The 20,197-nt window shown below is 59.6% G+C and overlaps 2 protein-coding genes across 2 annotated transcripts; both read left to right on the top strand.

The window, feature by feature from the left end:
* Window positions 1-342: 342 nt before the first annotated feature.
* On the top strand, window positions 343-12,364 carry FA2H (fatty acid 2-hydroxylase). Its single transcript, XM_075509781.1, has 7 exons — window positions 343-603; window positions 6,905-7,000; window positions 8,729-8,871; window positions 8,986-9,092; window positions 10,376-10,548; window positions 11,027-11,279; window positions 12,167-12,364. The coding sequence occupies exons 1-7, from the start codon at window positions 343-345 to the stop codon at window positions 12,244-12,246; spliced, it is 1,113 nt and encodes a 370-aa protein (XP_075365896.1). The 3' UTR covers window positions 12,247-12,364.
* A 1,582-nt stretch (window positions 12,365-13,946) lies between these two features.
* Window positions 13,947-20,185, top strand: MLKL (mixed lineage kinase domain like pseudokinase). The gene is made up of 11 exons (XM_075509710.1): window positions 13,947-13,970; window positions 14,760-15,329; window positions 15,522-15,635; window positions 15,739-15,913; window positions 16,022-16,119; window positions 16,252-16,387; window positions 16,909-16,993; window positions 17,420-17,568; window positions 17,783-17,832; window positions 18,312-18,452; window positions 19,576-20,185. Exons 2-11 carry the CDS (start codon window positions 14,873-14,875, stop codon window positions 19,626-19,628), a joined length of 1,458 nt encoding a protein of 485 aa, XP_075365825.1. The 5' UTR covers window positions 13,947-13,970; window positions 14,760-14,872; the 3' UTR covers window positions 19,629-20,185.
* Window positions 20,186-20,197: the final 12 nt, after the last annotated feature.

Below are 20,197 nucleotides of genomic sequence, written 5' to 3'. Positions count from 1 at the left end.
GCGGGGTTGCCCAGCCCCCCGTTGCCCCCCAGAGCGTGTGCCCCCGCTTCCTCCCGGGGGTGCCCAGTCCCCTCCCCCGGCATGCCCTCCCCCGCCCCGGTGCCCCGTACCCCCCTTCCCCCCCCGGAGCAGGGCACCTGCCACGGGGCGGAGCCTCCCCCACCCAGGCCCCGCTCCCTCGCCGGCGCGGCCCAACGGGCGGCGAGAGGGCGTGGCGCTGGGGGCGTGGCCGGGCGGCATATGCATGTATGCAGATGAGCAGGTGTCGGCAGAGCGCGGCGGCCCGGGCAGCGGGACGGGCAGCGGGACGGGCAGCGCAGGCCGGGGCGGGCAGCGCGGGCCATGGCGGCGCCGCGCTCCTTCAGCGCCGCCGAGGTGCGGGCGCGCTGCGCGCAGGGCGCCTGCCTGGTCCGCTGCCGCCGCCGGCTCTACGACCTGAGCGGCTTCGTGCGGCTGCACCCGGGCGGCGAGCAGCTGCTGCGGCGGCGGGCCGGCACCGACGTGAGCGCCGCGCTGGACGGGCCGCCCCACCGGCACTCCGCCAACGCCCGCCGCTGGCTGGAGCAGTACTACGTGGGAGAGATGGAGCCCGGCGAGGAGCAGGTACCGCCGGCCGCTCCGGGCTGCCCCGCGTTCGGGCTGGACGGGGTCTGTGGGGCTGCCCCGGGCCCGGGCTGTGCGGAGTCCGGGATATGTGGACTCTATAGGGTGCCCCGGGTCCGGGATGTACAGAGCCTGTAGGGTGCCCCAGGTCCGGGCTGTGCGGGGTCCGGGATATGTGGACTCTATAGGGTGCCCCGGGTCCGGGATGTACAGAGCCTGTAGGGTGCCCCAGGTCCGGGCTGTGCGGGGTCCGGGATATGTGGACTCTATAGGGTGCCCCGGGTCCGGGATGTACAGAGCCTGTAGGGTGCCCCAGGTCCGGGCTGTGCGGGGTCCGGGATATGTAGACTCTATAGGGTGCCCCGGGTCCGGGATGTACAGAGTCTGTAGGGTGCCCCAGGTCCGGGCTGTGCAGGGTCCGGGACATGTAGACTCTATAGGGTGCCGCGGGTCCGGGATGTACAGAGTCTGTAGGGTGCCCCAGGTCCGGGCTGTGTGGGATCTGAGCAGTGCGGGCTCTATAGAGCACCCCGAGTCCAGGGCGCATGGGGTCCGAGCTGTACAAGGTCTTTAGGGCACCCCGGCTCTGGGCTGTGCAGGGTCTGAGCCATACAGAGTCTACAGGGCATCCCGCGTCCGGGCTGTGCAGGGTCCAAGCCGTACAGGGCATGCAGAGGCTGTACAGGGTCTGGGGTGTACGGGGCATGGAGTCTTTGGGGTGCATGTAGTGTATAGGGTGTGTAAGGCACCCAGGTCCCGGTCTGAGCTGTGTGTGTGTTGGGTCTGAGCTGCACGGGACGCTTGGCATCCAGGCTGTGGAGGGTCTGGGGCGTCCAGTGCATGAGAGGTGTATGGGGCAGGGGGTGTCTGAGGCTCCCAGCATCCTGCATGGATGGTGCCTGAGGTGTACGGGGTGCAAAGGCCCTGAGTGTATGGGACATGCTGGCTCCAGGGCGGTCTGTGGGGCTGTCAGCATCTATGGGGCTGGAGTCTGTGGGGCCTGAGGTGCATAGGGTCCAGGCTCCTCAGGACCTGAGATGGACCGTGTCCCAGGTGCACAGAGCCTGGTATCTATGGGGTCCCACCCCACTGGCCATGATGGGAGGCAGGGCTCATGGGTGACCCCAGCATGTCAGCGTGCCATGGAGGTGTTGGGGTCTCCGAAGGGGTGTGAAAGATGGGGACGTGCAGCTCGGTCTTGGTTTTAGCAGGGCCATGTGGCATGGGGTGGGCAATGGGACAGGGCACCCTTCCTGGCACTGCCGGCACTCAACCAGGGACTGGGGTGCTGAGTGCCGGGGCTTGCCGGTGATGAGTGGCTGCTGCTGGGGAGAGAAGCCCAGCCACCTCCCTAACTGTCCGGGCATGGGGCAAGGGTGGCCATGACTCAGTGCCGTCCCCGCAGCACCAGCCCCGCACTCAGGCACTGCCCAGGCAGAAGGGAAAACGCCCCAGCGAAGCACCGCCGCCACCGCCGGCTGAACTTCCAGGAGGCAGCATGGCACCGGGCGCTGCTGCCCCGATTACCAGCCCTCACCAGCGCAGGATGCTGGAGCAGCAGCCCCAGCCCAGCTCCCTTTGCCAGCCCAGCCGCCACTTTCCCCGCGGCACTTCCCAGCAGGGTTGGTGACCGGTCAGTCCCTCGGAGCTGGTTGTTTGCACTCGCTGGTTCTCCTCCCTGAAGCACAGCCTTGGCCCTGGTCGGTGGCAGCGCCACAGACAGGGCTTTGTTCGGCCTCGGTGCGATGCCTGCTCTTTCCCCAGATCCCAGCGGTGGCACCTCCTCTGTTGGGACACTCGTTGCTGCCGCCTCCTTGCAGGCATGACGAGCCCGACGGGTTGGGGCGAAGGAAGGTACCGGACAAACGAGTTTTTGTGCCGCAGCCTGTGCCGAGGGGAATTGCCACCGTCCCAATGCAAATACATGGCGTGATAACGCCAGGAGATCAGACGCTACCTGGCACTAGATAAACTGTCCCGGGTTGTAACGTGGGGGGGAGGGGAAAAAAGCTGCCTGCTGCACGGTGAGGCTGGCCATGCTGCATCCTGCATGCACCTTATGTGTGAGCTGCTCTTCCAGACCTGCTGTCCCCCAGAAATCCCCTTTGGAGGGAGATGGGGGGGAGTCAATGACCTCGGTGGCGCTTGGGTTCTTGCTTTGGCTGCTTTTGGGCAGGTGTACCCCAAGCAGCTCTTCGAAGGAGGCATTGCATGGCCCTGGTCTGGCTCCGGACCCCCGCAGCTTTGCTGCTGACTCTCCTTGCCCATTGGAGGTCTCAGGGCAGCACCATCCCCGTGCCGAGGCATCCAGCATCCCCCCTGCTTAGGCCCAGGGACTTGGAGGGCTTTAGAAAAGGGGAAAAAAAAATGTCTTAAAGCGGGAGGGGTGAAGAGAAAGATGAGATCCAGTGTTCATCCCACCAGCATGCCTCTCCGCACCCCTTGCTGTGGCTCTCAGGAGCTCGGCTCCATCCTGCGGCCACAGGTCCCTCTTCTGCGTCACCCAGCCCCGTTTGGCTAAGGACAAATTAACCCCCAAACTTTTTATCTATGCAAACAGAATGTATAGGGGAGATCAAAGTGAGAAGTGATAATTACTCAAACTAGACAGTGGATTTTGACAGCCTTGCTGGAGGGAAACTGGATCATCTAATTACCCCTCCAATTTAAGCAATGAGAGACTTTCATCACAGCCTCTTTGGGGTGCATGACGTGGCTGTGAGTCACGGTAAATCCCCCATCCTTCTCGGGGTTGGTGTCCTCCCCTTCCTCTCACCTGCATCTCCGTGTGTCGGGCTTGCCCTGGCTCTCTGTCCCAGGCTGAGCTTCCTTGGACGTAGGCGCTCGCGTGTTATTCAGAGGTGTTGTAACAAGAAGAGGCTATTTTTTATTATCATTAGAACAAGTTAAATTCAACCTCCTTTTAATAGTCCTGCTGCACCCAGTGTTTAATGGGCTGAGACACAGCCTCGTGGGGCTCTGCCAGCCACTGCGTGGGGTCTGCGATGCTGGTGGGGTGGTGATACTGGGAGCATGCCACTGTGCATGGGGACCTCGCTCGGGCTCCCTGTGCCTCGTGGGGTGTCCTCATGCTACGTGCCTGAGCCTGCATTGCCAACACAGCTTGTCCCATGTGGACATCAGCAATTTGAGCCGTTTAGGAGCTCGGTGAAGGTGCTGGAGGCTCCGGGGCGATGCAGAGGCACGGCAGGGATCCTGCGGGGTTTAACTCACTGGGCAAATGGGCACAGGTGGAAAAACTGGGTCCAGGCTGCTGGTGGAGCGGCTGTCTGCAGGCAGTATCGCCCTGCTTGGGCCAGGAGGAGGTTTCCAGCTCCTCCTGCCTGCATCCCAGCACATGAGACCCTGAGCCGGACCATCCGTCCTGTCTGTACCTGCTCCTATTGCAGCTGGATTTTGTTTTCTTTTAACACGCTGAGCCCTGATGCAGGGCAGCACCAGGGCGGCGTAGCTGCAGGACTGGCGCTGAGCTCCCCACGGTCCTGCCTGACCTGCGCAGGGCAGCGGGAAGCTCGGAGGCGGATGCCAGGTCACCCAGTCACCGCATCGTGCCATGCCCTGCGTGTCTGGCCCCGTTGCCTCCCAGCAGGAGAGCCGGCACCTCGCCGGTGCTGCCACTTGCTGGGGTGGCATTTAGTAGGCGTTAACTTTCCCTTTGTTACATCAGGCCTCTTGCGCATCTTTCCTGGCAGGACCTGTTTGCCTGGGGACGACTCGGATGCATCAGCATCACCCACAGGCAACAGGCAGAGCCCGGTGCTTGCAAAGACCCCTTCAGCCTCCTTCGAACCCACCTTTTATTTTTGAGGAGGAGGAGGACAGGCAGAAACCCCAGCGCTGGTCTGGGTGCTGGTGGGGCTCGGTCCCCGTGCGGCCCCTGCGTGCTCGGGGCAGGCAGGATCATGCCGCTGCTCTGGGGAGCGAGCCGGGGCATGCAGGCATGGCTCACACCCTGGTTGCATCACGGCTGCCAGTCCTTTCGGTGCCAGCCCCGGGGTGAAGAAGAGGAGAGCTGTCCTCCTGCTCCCCAGCCGAGGAAGGGGAGGAGGTGACTCAGGTGAGGCTGGGAGCTGGAAGGGAGCTGCCGTAGCACGCAGGGCAAAGGCATCTTGGCACCCATCCTCCCCAGCCCAGGTGCTGCCAGCGAGGTGGGGTCTGAGCCCCCCATCCACCTCCCTGACCTGGGAGGACGGGGAAGCCTCCAGCCATGACGCGGTGCTCAGGCATCCGTGGGCAGGAGAGTTGGAGGTGTGTGGACATTTCGGAAAAGGGAGGAGAGGTGCTGGGGTGTTGCATCAGCCTGGCTTTCCTAAGCATCCTTCCTGCTGCCGGCAAGGCTGCGGTGCAAGCGTTGAGGTGGAGAGCACAGGCTCATTTCTTGGGGGATGGAGAAGCTGTCTCTCTCTTAAAGCCAAATTTTCTTCCAAAGCACCCACAGGGAGGAGGCAAAACCATATCTTCACCATTCCTGGCTGGATTTCAAGGCATCCCACCTCCCCTGGGGCTTCAGGATGTCTGTCTGAAGGATGGAGTGTGCAAAGCTGAAAATAGCGGTGGGGACCCTTGCAGAGGGAGGTGTAACGGTCCACAGCATCAACTTGCGCTGGTGCTCTGCCTGCAGTAGAATTGATGCCTGCTCAAGTCCAGCCTGGCTGGAAATATCCCCTGCCCTGCTCTGCCCTGCCTGCTCCCCCAGGGCGAGGGCCCTGCCTGCTCCCCCAGGGCGAGGGGCTGCCTTGGGGCTGGGTAGCACAGCTCCCGTACCAGTGGGATGAGGCTTGAAATCTGGCTAGTTCAGGAAAGGGGGTGGGAGCCCGGCCAGCAACGAGTGCGCGCTGGCGGCAAACAGCACCCAGGCCCTGCCTTGGCATCACCAGCACGGCACAGAGTAAAGTCCTGTCCACCCCCGGCGAGGTGACGCCGGTCCTCCTGCATCCCAGCTCCTCCTGTGGCTGCCGGGGGGGGAATTTATTCCCATCAGGGATGCGATGCCCTTGTGTCCCTCAAGGGAACCTCATCCCTCTCGGAGCAGCACGGAGAGCATCCATCGAGGAGCCCTGCTTGTGCCGTGGCTGCTGGGAGAAAACCCTTCCTCGCTGCAAGCAGCACAGCTGGAAACCCCGGGGGGCATTGCTGTGCCGGGGCTGCTGGTCCACGCCGTACCCTGCTGCTGGGTTAATGGGTAACTCAAGGTGACAAAGCGGGAGAAAAGGCATGTTTGGCACGTCCTGCCCGGGGAGCCGGTGGGCTGCTGGCGCTGCTGCCGGGGGGCACGGCTGGCTTGGGGCTTGCGCGGGCACGCTGCGGCCTCGCCAAGCCCCCGACCGGCAGCAGGGCCAGTGCCGGAGCTGGCAGGGCCACAGGAAGGAGGCCGGTGCTGGCAGCTGGCGATGCGTTTGCTTCCAAGCATCAGACAAGGCAGGTTTCTCCTGTTTCTCAGCCAGCCCTGGCAGCGGGACCGCAGCCTGGGCTTCACCTGCCGCCACCATACCAGCACGTTCCCTGGGCCTTGGCGTGCCCTCTCTAGCCAAAACCAAACCCCCACCCCATCTTGCATAGCCTGTGGCGAAGGTGCCCGGCCCAGTGCCGCCCTGCAAAGGGCCCTTTGCCTTTTTCCCCGGGGTGAGCTCCCTCCCGCTGCATTTTTTCCCCTGTGCCTGGAGCCAGGGTGGTGGCACTGGCCATGCCACGCTCCCCAGCTCTGGCAGCCCAGCTTCCTCTGGGACCGAAGCGCCGAGCTGGGCTTTTGCTGGAGAGAGCAGGGTGGGGAGGAGGCAGCTCAGCGCCGGCGTTGTGAGCACTAAGCTGGCAATGCCCCTCACTCTGCTGGCAGCGGTGCTGGCTCAGGCTGGTGCTCACTGGGCTGCTGGCCTGCGGGAAGGTGAGCTGCACTATGGCACTGCCCATTTGCAAGGGGAAATGCTGGCCGAGGGCCCAGGAGCCTCCGCTTTGCAACACCCAAGCACCAGCACCCGGTGCCCTCCTGGCAGCACAGTGGGGTGGTCCGAAAAGCAGGCTTGGGGGGAGGTTTCCAAAAAGACCCGCGCACGCAATGCTCAGTGCATGGTTCAAAGGGCAGCACAGCTTGCCAGCAGCTGCATCCCTCAGGAACCTGCTCTGCAGGAACTGACTGACTTAAATTCATCAGATTTTTTCCCTTATTTATTTAGCAGGCAGGCACGAGCGAGCTCTGCCCGTGCCCCTGGGTGGCATGGCCACCACTGTCCCCAACCACATCTGCTGCTGGTGTTTCACCACAGGGTTTTCCTTCTCTTTTCAGAGCCACCCCGAGCCAGCGGATGAGAAGGCGGTGGATGCTGCAGCCCAGACCCCAACACGGATGGATCCCCGCTGTAGAACTGTGGATGTGGAGAAGGTAAGAGCCAGGGGTTTCTCCAGCACGGTGTTTGCCAGAGGACTCCTGGGGAAGGCCAGGTCTCCTCTTCCCCGCAGGAGGGGGCTTTCTGCTGACCCCTGGGATGGCAGGGATGCTGGGAGGGAGCCGATCCGGCTGCTCCTGCCCTTTCTCCTGGTACAGACAACATTGCTCGTACTTTATTGCCCAGGCGTGGCCACGCTGGGAGGCTCCTGCTGTGGCGGCTTGGGTGGAGATGGCTTTCTCTGACAGCAGCTATGCCCTTCGAGCAGGACATGCTGCCAAGCTGCACCTTGCTTGCTTGCTTGATTTTTTTTTTTTTCCTTGCTTTATTTTTTTCATTTTTTCCTCTTGACTGAGCATCCATAATGAGCACTAAGGGATCCCCCGGCCCAGGCAGGGCAATCCCCGTGCACACTGGGTGCTCCCTGCCCTGCCAGCTCCTCTCTGAGTATGCCACAGGAGTGGGGGTTTGTCCCCAAGGTGCCTTTGGATGTCCCTGCTGTTCATGGGACCACGCGGCCACTGTGCCTTGCACAGTCCTGGCTCGTCGGTGAGCGTGCTTTTATCTTGCAAAAGGATTTTTTTTTTTTTTTTTTTTGAGCAGGAGAACACCTTTCACCCACATCTCTTAATATTTTGCTGCTGACCACCTTTAAAAGCAAATCTGCCATCCCAAAGTGATCTTTTTGCTCTAACTTTTCCCCTGCCTCCCCGATGGAGGGTGTCTCCATCCCCATCCATGCACCCGCTGCTGGCTGGGGTTGTTTCCCCTCCTGGGCAATCTGCCTGGAGCAGAGCCCCAGAAATGCCCGTGGCCACCTCAGCTCCTTGCCCTTTCAGGGCAAGCTGAGCTGTCCCCCCACCACCACTGCCAAATGACCGCCGGCACAGCCTTGGGCACTGGGTTGCCATGCTGGCACTGCATGGCACAGGACAGCCGATGCAGAGCTGCCAGGCCCGGGGCTTGGGTTTCTGTCCTGGGGCAGGGGTGGGATCAAGAAACTGCCTTATCTGGCCAGGCCAGAAGAAGATGCATCTGGGGATGCTGAGCGGCGGCAGAGGTGGTGCTGCCGGTTGGGTGTCTATTTTCGTCCCATGCAGACATGCGCGCCTGTGCGGGTCCCTTCTTGCTCTTGCAGCCATCTGAATGCAGCCATGCACTGGAGCAGTGACTGGTGTTTGTGTTCCCATCCTGTATCCCTGCTCCCCATCCCTTTCTGCTTTGCTCCTTGCTGCCAGAGCGCTCGAACGGCTGCAGCCGCTCCGTGAGTCCTCTCCACAAGGAGAAAAGCCCTTGGCTGGGGCAAAGCCATTGTGTCCTACTGGCGGCTTGCTGGCACGGCTAGTGAGTAGGGAGTATCGCTGCTCGCTATCTAATCTTGGCAGCTCCTGGAGGGTAAAAGAGCCTCGGTTATCAGGGTCTAATGCTGAGCCAGGTCTGGGTACAGCAGCCTTCACCTTGAATCGCTGGCAGGTACCCGGTGGCACAGGGGCAAGCTCAGCCCTGCGTTCGTGGGTAGATGGGGCTGATGTGTGTCTGGCTCTGCTTGTCTGCCCTGCACCGGTGCTTAAGGGGAGCTCAGGGCTGCTTGGAGCAAGAAGCTGCTTGTGGGGCATGGGAAGGGGCTTGCAGCCCAAAATCCCACAGCTGCGGCACAGCTTTGTGCCCAGTACCAATGTGGTGTGTGGGTCCTATGGGGGTACAACTGCTGTCTGCTCCCTCAGGACCTGGTGGACTGGCAGAAGCCCTTGCTGTGGCAGGTGGGCTACTTGGGGGAGAAGTACGACGAGTGGGTGCACCAGCCCGTGGATCGGCCCATCCGCCTTTTCCACTCGGATTTCCTCGAGTCCCTCTCCAAGACGGCGTGGTGAGCCCCTGGGGGTCTGCGCCGTGCCCTGGCCAGTGCCTCCGTGGGGAGGGAGGGACGGATGGCTTGCCACCCTGTGGGATGCTCCCTCTGACATCTCCCTCTACCCTGTAGGTACGTGGTGTTCATGGTGTGGGCCCCCGTGGTGCTCTATCTCAGCTGGGTCAGCTACACCTCCCTCGCCCAGGGCAACACCAGGCTCTTCTCCTCCTTCACCACAGGTACGAGCAGTGGCAAAGCCTTTCGGCTTGGCTTGCTGCCCTGCCTCCGGGTCCAAGGGCAGGACAGCCATGGGCCGTGGGAGACCTCTGCATCCCTTCCGCATCCCTCCCTCTGTGCATGCTCGCCGCGATCCACATGCAAGAGCAGCGGGTGAGCCCCTGTCCCTGTGGCCACCAGCATGTCCCCTGCACGAAGCCGCCTGCGCTGCTTTAAAGCCTGAGCTTGCCCGCCTCCATCCCCTCCTCTCGCCCACACAATTTGGTCCCCCAGGGGGATCAGTGGAGGCAGGGAGCCTGCTGGCCCAGGCTGCAGCCTGCTCCCTCTTGCCTCCCTTCCCTCCATCCCCAAAACCGAGCCCCACCGGTGCTGCGGTGTGTGCCACCCCCCACTGACGCCCACCCCGGGTCACGGCTGGATGCCGGCGCGGCGGCAAACAAACCCGGCTCTCAGTGCCGCTGGCCTCACACAGTGTGGGGCTTGTTTGCCCGAAGCGCCTGCCCTTGAATCTCCCACTGTCTGCTCCCCCGGGAATAACAAGCGTGGCCGGGGCAGGCTGTCTTCTTTGTTGTGGTTGGTTTTTTTTTTTTTTGCTGTGCTCCCTATTTTTTTGCAAGGTGCCACCCAGTGCCAGCTGTGCCCAGCCGTGGGGTGGAGCACCCACTGCACTGGCACCCCCCTCCACTCCTTGCAGCATTGGGCACCTTGCTGCCAAGGGGTTGTTTTTGGTTTGGTTTGGTTTTTCCAAAAACGAACAGGTTGGGGGGGGGTTCCAACTTCTGCTAGTGAGGACGCTAGGCTGGCAGCCAGCCCTGAAAGGAGGAGGTGGCTGAAAAATGCTCTGCGGGGGAAAGCGCCCAACAAACCTATTCTTTTTCTCAAAAACAATAAAAAACCCCAATGCCAGCAGTACTGTTTAAGTGTCACGAGTGCTGCCTGCACAGATAAGGTCCCTCCTGCCTTGTTCTGGTGGGTGAAGCAGCTTTGGAAGGATGGGGCTGTCCCCAGGGTGCGTGTCCAAGCCCTGATTGGCATCTGGGATGCAGGGGCAGTGAGAAGCTGACGGTTTCCATAAAGAGTGTAAATTAATGGGAATCAAAGGAAAATGTGGTTTGGAGCCGTGCTTGGGAAGGTAGCTCCCTGGGGAAGCTCAGGGCAGGAGGCAGATGAGAGGTGAGAGGGAGGGAGAGCCGAGCTTCACCCAGATGCCGATGGGAGGATGGTGATGGATAAGAGCATCCGTGTGTCACCTGCCCTGCTGACCACTGCACGTCTCGTTGTGTAGAGTACTCCATCCCTGTCCACAAATACTACTTCCCCTTCATCTTCCTCCTGGGGATGTTCCTGTGGTCCCTGCTAGAGTACCTCATCCATCGCTTTGTCTTCCACATGAAGCCACCCGCTAGTAACTACTATCTCATCACCCTGCATTTCTTGCTGCATGGGCAGCATCACAAGGTGAGTCGCAGCTTACGCCTCCGCTGGCACCCGCCAGGCTGTGGGAACAGTGGCCTTTGCTCAGGCAGAGCCTGTTTCTGCGTGTTCAACGTGACTTGTGGCATCATCGCCCCAAGCGGGGCCCTTACCTAATACCGTCGAGGGCTGCAAGACGGGCTTGGAGGAGCTGGAGTTAAACCTGGGAGCTCCAGTTGGGCAAGAGGAACACCAAAAAAGCCATGGGCTCCCTCTAGCTTTGCTGGAGGAAACGTCCCCATGGAGCTCAGGGACCTGCCAGCCAAAGCCACTGGCTACCCGGCCACCTTGGTGGGGGTGCGGGGCCGCTCTCACCACTGGGTGCATCTTTTGGGGAGGGTTTCTGGGGGCTGCTTTGGTGTTGGCTTTTCCTAAATGGGCATCCCCAATGCTTGGCAGGGATGCGCTGGGGACGTGGGGTGATCTAGGAGCTGCCCATCCCACCATCTGTCTCTGCTTCCAGTCTCCCTTTGACAGCTCCCGCCTGGTCTTCCCTCCCGTGCCGGCCTCACTGGTGATCGGCTTCTTCTACGGCGTCCTGCGGCTCCTTCTGCCCGAGGTGCTGGGGCTCTCGGTGTTCGTCGGGGGGCTCTGCGGCTACGTTGTCTACGATATGATGCACTATTACCTCCACTATGGCTCGCCGAAAAAAGGCACCTACCTGTACGGGCTGAAGGCTTATCACGTCAAGCACCACTTTGAACACCAAAAAGCAGGTAGCGCCGCCTTTCCCGCGCATGCTGGCGGGGACGAGAGCTGTCGAAGCCCGGCCTGCCTGCACGTGTGCAGCTGATGCCCCGAAACATTTGGCGTTTGGGATTTGGAGCGGGGAAACCCAAGCGCTGCGCGGCTGGGGAAGCGGCGTACGAGGTGCTGCAGCCCCACGGGGCCCGCTTCTGGGCGCCCAGGCTGAGGACGGGGGCCGGCGCGGCGCGGGGCGGAAGGCAGCAGTCCCTCTGGCCGCCGGGGGACGCCGGGGGGCGGGCGGAGCCCCCGCGGCGCCGGGATACGGGTGCCCGTCCCGGGGCAGCAGTCCCTCGGGACGCCGGGGGGCGGGCGGAGCCCCCGCGGCGCCGGGATGCGGGTGCCCGTCCCGGGGCAGCATCTCCCTCTGCCGGCAGGCGCTGGCGGGTGCAGGATGAGGCCCCGGGCTTCCCCGGGCCCGCCCCACACCTTCCCCAGCCCGGCGCTTGCTCAACCTGCCCTTTGCCTGATTTCCTGGGAGAAAACGCCCTGTCCCGATAAGCTATCGTCCGTGGGGCTGGTGGCATGGCCCAGCCAGCTCCTTCTGCTCCCTCTACTCTTCCTCCTCGCCCTCCCCTTGCCTTCCTCCCTCCCCGAAACGCAGGCGCTCCTCCCTCGCCAGCCTCTCCGGAGGGACCACCTGGGCCCGGCATCGCTGTCAGCCGTCGTCACCTTTGCACCCGGCCGGGTGACGTGTCCCATCCCGGCCATGTGCCCCTCGTGCCGGCTGCTCCCAGCCCTGCTGGTCTCTGCAACGGTGGCACGGGCTCGGTTAACGTCGAGCGAGCTGTGCCCTGTCCCTGGCGGCATCCTGGTGACGGTGGCGCCGCAGGCTGAGTGCTCTCTCCCCTGCCCGCAGGCTTCGGCATCAGCACCCGCTTCTGGGATCACCCCTTCCGGACGCTCATCCCTGAGGAGACCTTCGAGAAAGAGGACTGATGGCCCCAGCACGGTGCCTGGCTGCCGGCTCCATCCCTTCTGGGCTGGGGCTGGCATCCCTCCCCAGCCCTCAGAGAAGCCGGCTGGCCCCTGTCCCCTTCTCAGGGGCTGTGCTGCAGTGGTGTGGCCCTACACCGGAGCATCCCCGTGGTGTGCTGTGGTCCAGCTGCGGCGCTACCAAGGGGGATGGGGGGCGAGGATGCGAAGAAAGGGGAGGAGGAGGTTGTGGGGCTCCCTGGGGGGCTCCTGCCCCTTCCTTGCCACCCTCCCACTCCAGGCCACGGATGCGCAGGCAGGTCTGCTGCCTGAGAGATGAAGTGCCCAATGCTGCCCTCCCTCCTCCGCCCTGGCACCTCACCGGAGCTCCCCCGAGCCTCTGGCCCTCCCAGGGTGCCCGGTCCCCGGGGTGCCCAACACGCTGCAGTTAACCCCATCACCTAACTCGTGCTGAGGAGTTTCCATATCCCGGGTCCTTCTCCCGGCCTGATCCCAGCACAGGGTTTTCTTGTCCTGTGGCCCTTGGGATGGGGATCCTGCAGGTCTCGATTTTGCCTTTTTCTAACCAGTGCACCCATGTCTCTCTGCCAGATTTATCAAGTTCATCAAGTTTTTGTAGACATTGGCTACTTGAAACTCAAACTCCAATGAACAGAATTGCTACAAGATGCCTTTTTTGCTGATCCTGTGATTTTTTGTTTTTCTTAATGTTTACTGCAGATATTTAAAGTTTTGGAATAAAAGTTATATGTAAAACTGTAGACACTACAATTGTAAATAAACTGTATATTTTGAAAAATAAAGCCTTTAAAAAGGGTCTGGCAAACGTATCCCTCGGGGCTGCTGCCACATTATCCCACCCTTGGTGCATCCCTTCCCAGGTGCTGATGGCCCTCGGTGCCATGGTACCTTGCGGTCACCTTTCTCAGTGCCCCACACTGATGAAAGCCAGGCTGTCAACCACAGTGGTGGCACGGGAGATGCTCTTTGTAGGGGGGAACTGCAGCAAACCTGCGTGACCCCAGGCTCTCGGTAAGCGGAAGCTGGTTGGAGCCACAGCTCACTTCTCCGAAGTTGGGCAACAGCATCATGTGCTGCCCCGCGCTTCTCAAAATCAGCCTGGCCCCCTGACGAAGCCAGCCGCAAAGCTTCCTGTGCTCCCGGCAGAGGTCAAGCACTGTTTCCGTCACTTCCTTTGATGCTGGGGGGTCCTGGGGCTGCAGGGATGGGGAGGGGAGCAGAAGGTCCCAAAGGACCAGCATCCCTCGTGCGGAGAGGTGTACCTGCTGCCTGGCGCAGGAAGCTCAGCGGGGCACAGAGCTGATGTCGAGGGTGTTACTGTGCCCTGGGCAAGCCTTGCTGGAGCTGATGGCACAGCAGAAGGAACCGGGGTGCTCAAAATAGCACCAAGTGTCAATATGGGGGGCACAGCCTCCACCCATCCCCTTCTTCCTGATGCGCTTCCTGCAGGCAATTCCTTCTTCCAGCTGGCAAAGCCCAGGACAGGGGGATGCAGCCCACCTGGCCCCTTCCTCTGCCACCCCGAGCAGCTTTCTGGGAACGGGGAGCCAGGGCGGTGTGGGAAGCTGCAGCAGGTTGCACAATGCCCCTTCCGCTGCCCGCAGGAGCAGCAGCCAGGGAAAGCACCCTATAAATGCACGCTCATCCTGCCGTGCCTCTCCAGTCTGCAGGGACAGCCGAGGCGGAGGCAAGCGAAGCAGGGCCAGGTAAGCCCAGATGATTTCTCTTAGCAAGCGGACGAGCTTCTTTCTTGAGGGCTGTGCTGGAGAGAGCCTGAAGAGGAAGGGAGAGCAGCTGCAGCTTGTTTCTGGGTGTGTTTCTGTCTTGTTTCCAGCTGGTAGAGCCTGGTACCCCTCTCTCGGTACTGGCTGCATCAATGGCATGGGTGGCTGCTGCTAACTTCCCCACAATCAGGGCAGTTTTCTGTCCCTGCTGCCTGGGTGCGGGCTGGGGAGCAGGGACTATCCCTGTGGGGATGCTGAGCACATAGAAAGACCTTGATTTAAAATCTTAAGTGGGCAATACAGGGAGAAAATATGGAGAAATCGGGTATGCCGGGGCTGTGAAGGTGTGAAAGCTTTTATTAGATGGGTGATAACAGAGAGAGATGTTGGCTAGAAATGAAAATGGATCTTTATGGTAAAAAGTGTAGGCTCTGTGGGCAGGACCCCAGGGTGGTGTGGGGCCAGTGCCAGGGAGCGCTGCCTGGGGGATGCTCCTTGGATCATTGTTGACCCTGCTCGTCTGTGTCTAAGCTCTCTGGGTATGGCTAACACTAAATTAATTTACCTAAATCAAGCCAAAACATCTCTTGCTAATGCGGAGCGAGATGTGCCAATACTGCTGCTACCAATGTCTCTGTTTGCAAGTGCCTGCTCCTGTCTGCATAAGGGGCCATGGTGCCAGGCAAAGCAGAGAAAGCAAAGCAGCTAGAGGAGGTATAAGGGGCTATAGGAGACCTGGAGGGTGGTGTGCCATGTTAAGGCTGTCCTTAGGGTGGAAGTCGTGGAAGAGCTGCATCCGACTGATCTCTGAGTGGTGCTCGAGGCTCACCTCCCCAAGACGCTGCCAGCCCCTGTCCCCAGCGGCCAAGCCCTTTGCTGCAACCATGGACATCATCGACAGGGTCCTCTCCGTGGCCCAGGCCATCCACGCCCAATTCGAGCAGGTGAAGTGCTGTAAGCACCAGTGCCAGCGCCTTGTGGAGCGCATCCAGATCCTGCTGGAGCCTGTGAGGATCCTCAAGGCTCAGCCACCAAAGCATATCTCCCACCACGAAGAGGAACTGTTGAAGAAGCTGCTCTGGGCACTGGGGCAAGCCCAGAAACTGGTGACGAAATACAGCCAGACCAGCTGGATCCAGAAGTTCCTGAGAGCCCACAGTGCCGGCGAGGAGTTCGTCTGGGTGAATGAGAGCCTGGAGGACATCGCCCAGGGGCTCTCGCTCCTGCTGCAGGCAGAGCAGAAGCAGGCTTTCCTGGAGGCTTTCCAGGCAAAGACCTGTCGCAGGCAGGACGCCGAGGACCTGAGGGACGACAGGGCTTTCTTGGACCAGGTGATTGCAAGTAAGTGTGCATTTAGCAAACCCTCTTTCCCTGAGACCGGCAGTTGGCATCTCTCCCCAGCTGCTGCCCAGCTTTGACTTGATGGCCATGGCCAAGGAGAGCCAAAGGGACATTTAAACCACAAGAAAAACTAACTGCATCAGTCCTGCACATTCATCCAGCGGCCCCACCTCTGCACATTTCTCTCCCCAGGTACCGAGGAGCCTGAAGACGTGGCCAGGGAGATCTACATCGACAGACAATGTATGGAGAGCAAGGTAGACTGGATGCAAAGTGAGCTGAACAAAATGGTGCGCGTGATGGAGTGTAAGTCAGTATAACACCTCTAGGCACCCTGTGCACTGTGTCCTTTCACCCCAAGCCCTACCTAACGTGTTCCTCGTTCCCTCCTGGTGCATGGCGCAAGCAGGCTTGAAGAAGGTCAATGTTGGTAAAAGAGAAGACATTACTGAGATCGAGCGGGACCACCTCACCTTCTACAGACACCTGCAGGACACTGAGAGCTATGACCTCTACGAGGGCGAGTACCTCAAGTACCCTGTCGCCATCAAAACCTTCAAGAGGCCGCTGACCACCAACCCGGCGTGAGTTGTCCTGGGTGGGAGCGACATGGGGCAGCCCAGAGGGGAGGGTGGCACAGTGCCATGTCATGCCTTGTTCCAGGGATCTCACCATGCTGTCCCTTTCTGCAGGAAGGTGAGAGACATCTTTGAGAAGGAGATTCAGACCCTGAAGAAGTTTGAGTCTCCAAACATCCTGCGCATGTACGGGATCTGCATTGAGGAGAAAGGTAGGAGGTGTCGCATTAATGTCATCCTTTCCTTCCCCTGCCTGTCCCCGACACTAGTGGTGGCAGATGGTTTGTCGTGGTCCCCTCCCAAGAGGTGGCACAAGGTGGGATGCTCAAGGTTTTGCCTTGCAGATGGGAGCCCCTGCTTCTCCATCGTCATGGAGTACTGTAAACACGGGACGCTGCGGGATGTGCTGACCAAGCAACGGCATCTCTCCTGGGAGGTCCGCATTCGGATGGCCCTGGGAGCTGCCAGAGGCCTTTACAGGTGAGCTTCTGCCTAAATCGGTGAGTAAGTCTACCTGGCGATCCATGAGCCATGCTCAGCTTCCTGGTATATCTCAGTAAGCAGTGGTATCCTGATACTGTTTCTGTCACCTTGGGACACTGGGATGGGAGGCTGGTGAAGAGGTAGGCAGTGGGTTTGGATGTAGTAGCACCCATCTCCCCTGGTCACTGGCCCCTACATCTGGCTTCAAGCCTGCAAAGGGCTGGAAGGGAGAAACTCCCTTCCTCACACCCATAGGGCAGCTTCAGGAGCACCCTACAGCACAGCCAGTTCTCCTTGCAGGTCCTGCTCATCTGCAAGGCTCGTTATTTTGCCCACAGCAGCTCTTTCAGCAGCTGCTGGAAAGGTTGGCTTGGCAGGGTTGGTCCACCAAGACAGGCAGAGAGCTACTGGCTTCTCTGGATGCATGTCAGTCCATCCCCTACACAGCAGGAGGCAGCCCCGAGGTGAGGATGGGTCCATCACCAGCATGTGTTGCCCTTGGTTCTGTCTGGCTGCAGGTTGCACCAGACGGAGGAGAAGTCCCGACTCCACGGCTGCATCTGCAGTAGCAAGTTCCTGGTGGCCGGGGATTACTGTGTAAAGGTAAGGACCATGCTTGGAGAAGCTTTTGGGAGTTTTGCATGTTTTTGTGGATGTCTTCCCCCACCAACACCGAAGGGAATTATGATGGTCCAGAAAAACACCTGGGGTAGAGTCATCTCCCCTGTCACCTTAGAGACTTAACATCTCAGTTCATCATTATCTCTGTTTTATCATCAGCAAAGTGAGCGTTTCTGAGCCATCCACCCTGGGATGAGCTGAAGCTAGGGAAATTCACCTGCCTCCTATGGTTTCACTTGCAGAAAGAGCCATGTACTGGGCAGCACATGTGGCTGTATGCCAGCCTTTGCTGCCCAGGGCACCTCACTCCATTTTCTCCAGCTCAGGGCAGTCCCCAGCTGTGCCACAGGTTTCTGCAGACTGCTTTTCAACCACTTCTCCCTCTCTCTCTCTCATTCTCTCAATCAGCTGTCAGGATTTGAGCTGTGTGAAACGGAGTCATCCATCAAGAGGAAAGCCAAGAAGAACTGGAAACAAGTCTCTATGTTGGCTTACGTCGCCCCTGAGAACCTGAAAGACATCAACTACCCCTACAAAAGGCCCTGTGAAATATACAGGTGTGCCTGTCCCTCCCGGGAGAGATGCCCATAAGCAGGCAGATGTCTGGCAGAGTAGCTGTTGAGCTATGGAAGAAGGCCAGGTTTAATTGGACACATAAGCAGCCGTTTCTGGCATAGCCCCCATGTTTGGCATAGCCCAACATTCCCCTCCATTAGGAAGGAATACAAGGTGGTAAGATCAATGCTGAGATTTTTGCTTGTCTCCTTCCAGCTTCGGGATCGTGCTGTGGGAGATTGCGACCTCCAAAATCCCATTTGAAGGTGAGAACAGAAGTATCTCATCCCCCGTGTAAAAGCCACACAGCCTGGTGCAGCTGCTGGCGGGCGTTGGATGCTTCCTGCTCCTTCCTGGAGCATCCCATGTGGTGTGGGTCCCAGTGGCAGTGCCTGGTGTGCCTGGCTCTGCACAACAGCTTCATGGCTTCTCCTGGGACTCTAATACAGTGAAGCATTTCAGTGACATGCTTAAACCACAGACATGCAAGTAATTTTTGTTTCTATTTGATGTTCCTGTGCATTGAAGCATAAACACATCTTGCTCCACTGGAGCCCAACAGTGTCACGCCAAATACCGGGGGGGGTTCACTGCAGACACAGTTTGGGTGGCTTCTCTGCTGGCTTCTCCATGCCATAGGCTGCAGGAAGGCTCTTGACATGGCTTTGCACTGGGTTTCCTCCCCAGCACCCCTCTGTGGCAGCAGAGCTGTCCTGACACTCCTGTTTGCACGCGTATTGTCTAGGCTGCACTCCCCAGGAGATCATGGAGAAAATCTGCAACCACCATTACCAGGACCCTGTTGGGGAAGATTGTCCTGCAGACCTGCGGAAAGCCATTGACCAGTGCCGGGCCTTTGACCCTTCCCAACGCCCTTCCGCTGAGGGTAAGTGTCCTGGACACCTGCTCACACTCCACAGGCCCTTTGTATCCCTCAATCAGCCACTTCAGGGGTCCATTTGCCCCTTATTTTCCATATGAATTTGTCTGGCTTTGTGTTTTGGGATCAATCCTTGACCTACCTTCTTATGCTAAGGAGTCCCCTAATACTAGACCTCTCTTTCTCCCATAGTGTGATGATTCAATACAGTTAACATTTATCCATGCCTTGACAATAATCACCAGGCTGTTCATTTGGCATCACGTAACACTAAGCTTTTTCTCTCAGACAAGTGCTGAACTGGGAGCAGGGGTGTGTGGGTTAATCCCCACCCAGGTCCTGCAGATCCTGTAAGCTGGAGGAGCAGCCACAACACAATGCAGGAACATTTCCTGCCTTGGGCTTCGAGTGATAAATTGTAATCTTGGGAATTGCTCCACAGCAGGGAAGATTTCACTGTCTTTGAAGTTAGTCTGGGTCTGATCAGATAAATAATTGGTCTCCGTTGGAAGTCTTAACAGAAACAGCAGGAAAGGTAGAGGAACCTTTCCAGTGTGCTTGAAGGCACAGAGATTGTACCCTCCCCTCAGTTCACCTCTCCAAGGGGAGAAAGCTTCTTTCAAATTCGTCCGCCCCATCCTATGGAGATGGTTTCCATACAAGAGGTATGGAGACTGTGCTTAAGAAACTGTGCTGTGCTCTCTGTGCCTCCGTGTCCCAACAGCAGCTTCCCCAGCAGACCTGGCTGCAGGGAATCGCCCCAGCTGAAGTGAAAATACCAAAAAATCATCAGAGACGTTGGCAAAGCCACACTGAGGATACAGCATGTCTTTATTACTCTAATCCAACGCCCAGCCGTGCCTGTGTGGCGCTGCACTGGCAGGATGTCTTCTCACAGCTGTTTCCAGGCATCTCTCCATATACATGGCTGCTTCTCTTTGGGCTGTACTCACCTGTGTCTGCTCGGGGCTGTCACCCGCTAATGGCTGCCCAGTCATGCTGGCCTGAGGAGAGAGGGACTTCATGTCTCGGTTGTTATCAATGAAGGAAAGCTATCTTCTTATCAGAGGTGGGGGGAAGCCTACAACAAATATTCTGTTTTGATTAACACCATCCTTGTGTTTTGCAGAGATTGTGGACTTGCTGGCAGACCTGGAGAAAAGCAGAAACCAAAGAAGTTAACTGTGGAAAGCAGGGTTGGGTGACCAAAAGCAGCCACGTGTCTTGGAAAGCAAGCCAAGGGAAAGCAGCGGGCCTTCCTCCTCCAGGCTGGAGCATGCCGCTTGCCCATCTTCCCCGCCTTCGCAGAGACTGATCGTTTAATACACGTGTATTTGTTTCTGTAGGCCGAGACTGTCATGTCACCTCTCCAAGGGGCCATGCCTGGGTTTGCCTCGGAGGCAGCTGGTGGCTGAGGGCACCCAGCCACAGGCTCTGCCCCCGAGAGGCCCTCCCCGGGAACAGAATGGGAGGTCGGCAGGAACCCCGGCGGCTGGGGGACCAAGGGGAGGCGACACTGCTAGCTTCTCCTCAGCCCCGCCACTGCCCGCGGGGCGCTGGGGCCTGGCTCCCTCAAGGCGCGGCGGGCCCCACCGCCATGGCAACGCCCCGCCCACCTCGACCCCAGTTTGAAGCCGCTCGAGTTCCCGCTCATTTCACCGCAGCGGCGGCTCCCCAATGGAAACACGCTCCCCAGCGCTTGCCCCGCCCCCTATAGCCGTCACTGGTTTCACCGCCCAATCAGCCGGGCG

The sequence above is a fragment of the Mycteria americana genome, chromosome 8, assembly GCF_035582795.1.
Source record: "Mycteria americana isolate JAX WOST 10 ecotype Jacksonville Zoo and Gardens chromosome 8, USCA_MyAme_1.0, whole genome shotgun sequence".
In the NCBI taxonomy this organism is placed as follows: Eukaryota; Metazoa; Chordata; class Aves; order Ciconiiformes; family Ciconiidae; genus Mycteria; species Mycteria americana.
Note: the sequence above shows the minus strand (reverse complement) of the source record. Positions and strands in the feature narration are given on the sequence as shown.

Coding starts and splice junctions, on each gene's coding strand:
- FA2H (XM_075509781.1), top strand. CDS start 343: ATGGCGGCGCCGCGCTCCTTCAGCGCCGCCGAGGTGCGGGCGCGCTGC. Junction 604..6,904: donor TGGAGCCCGGCGAGGAGCAG/GTACCGCCGGCC, acceptor TTCTCTTTTCAG/AGCCACCCCGAGCCAGCGGA. Junction 8,872..8,985: donor TCCCTCTCCAAGACGGCGTG/GTGAGCCCCTGG, acceptor TCTACCCTGTAG/GTACGTGGTGTTCATGGTGT.
- MLKL (XM_075509710.1), top strand. CDS start 14,873: ATGGACATCATCGACAGGGTCCTCTCCGTGGCCCAGGCCATCCACGCC. Junction 16,388..16,908: donor GCTGCCAGAGGCCTTTACAG/GTGAGCTTCTGC, acceptor GTCTGGCTGCAG/GTTGCACCAGACGGAGGAGA. Junction 17,833..18,311: donor CTCCAAAATCCCATTTGAAG/GTGAGAACAGAA, acceptor CGTATTGTCTAG/GCTGCACTCCCCAGGAGATC.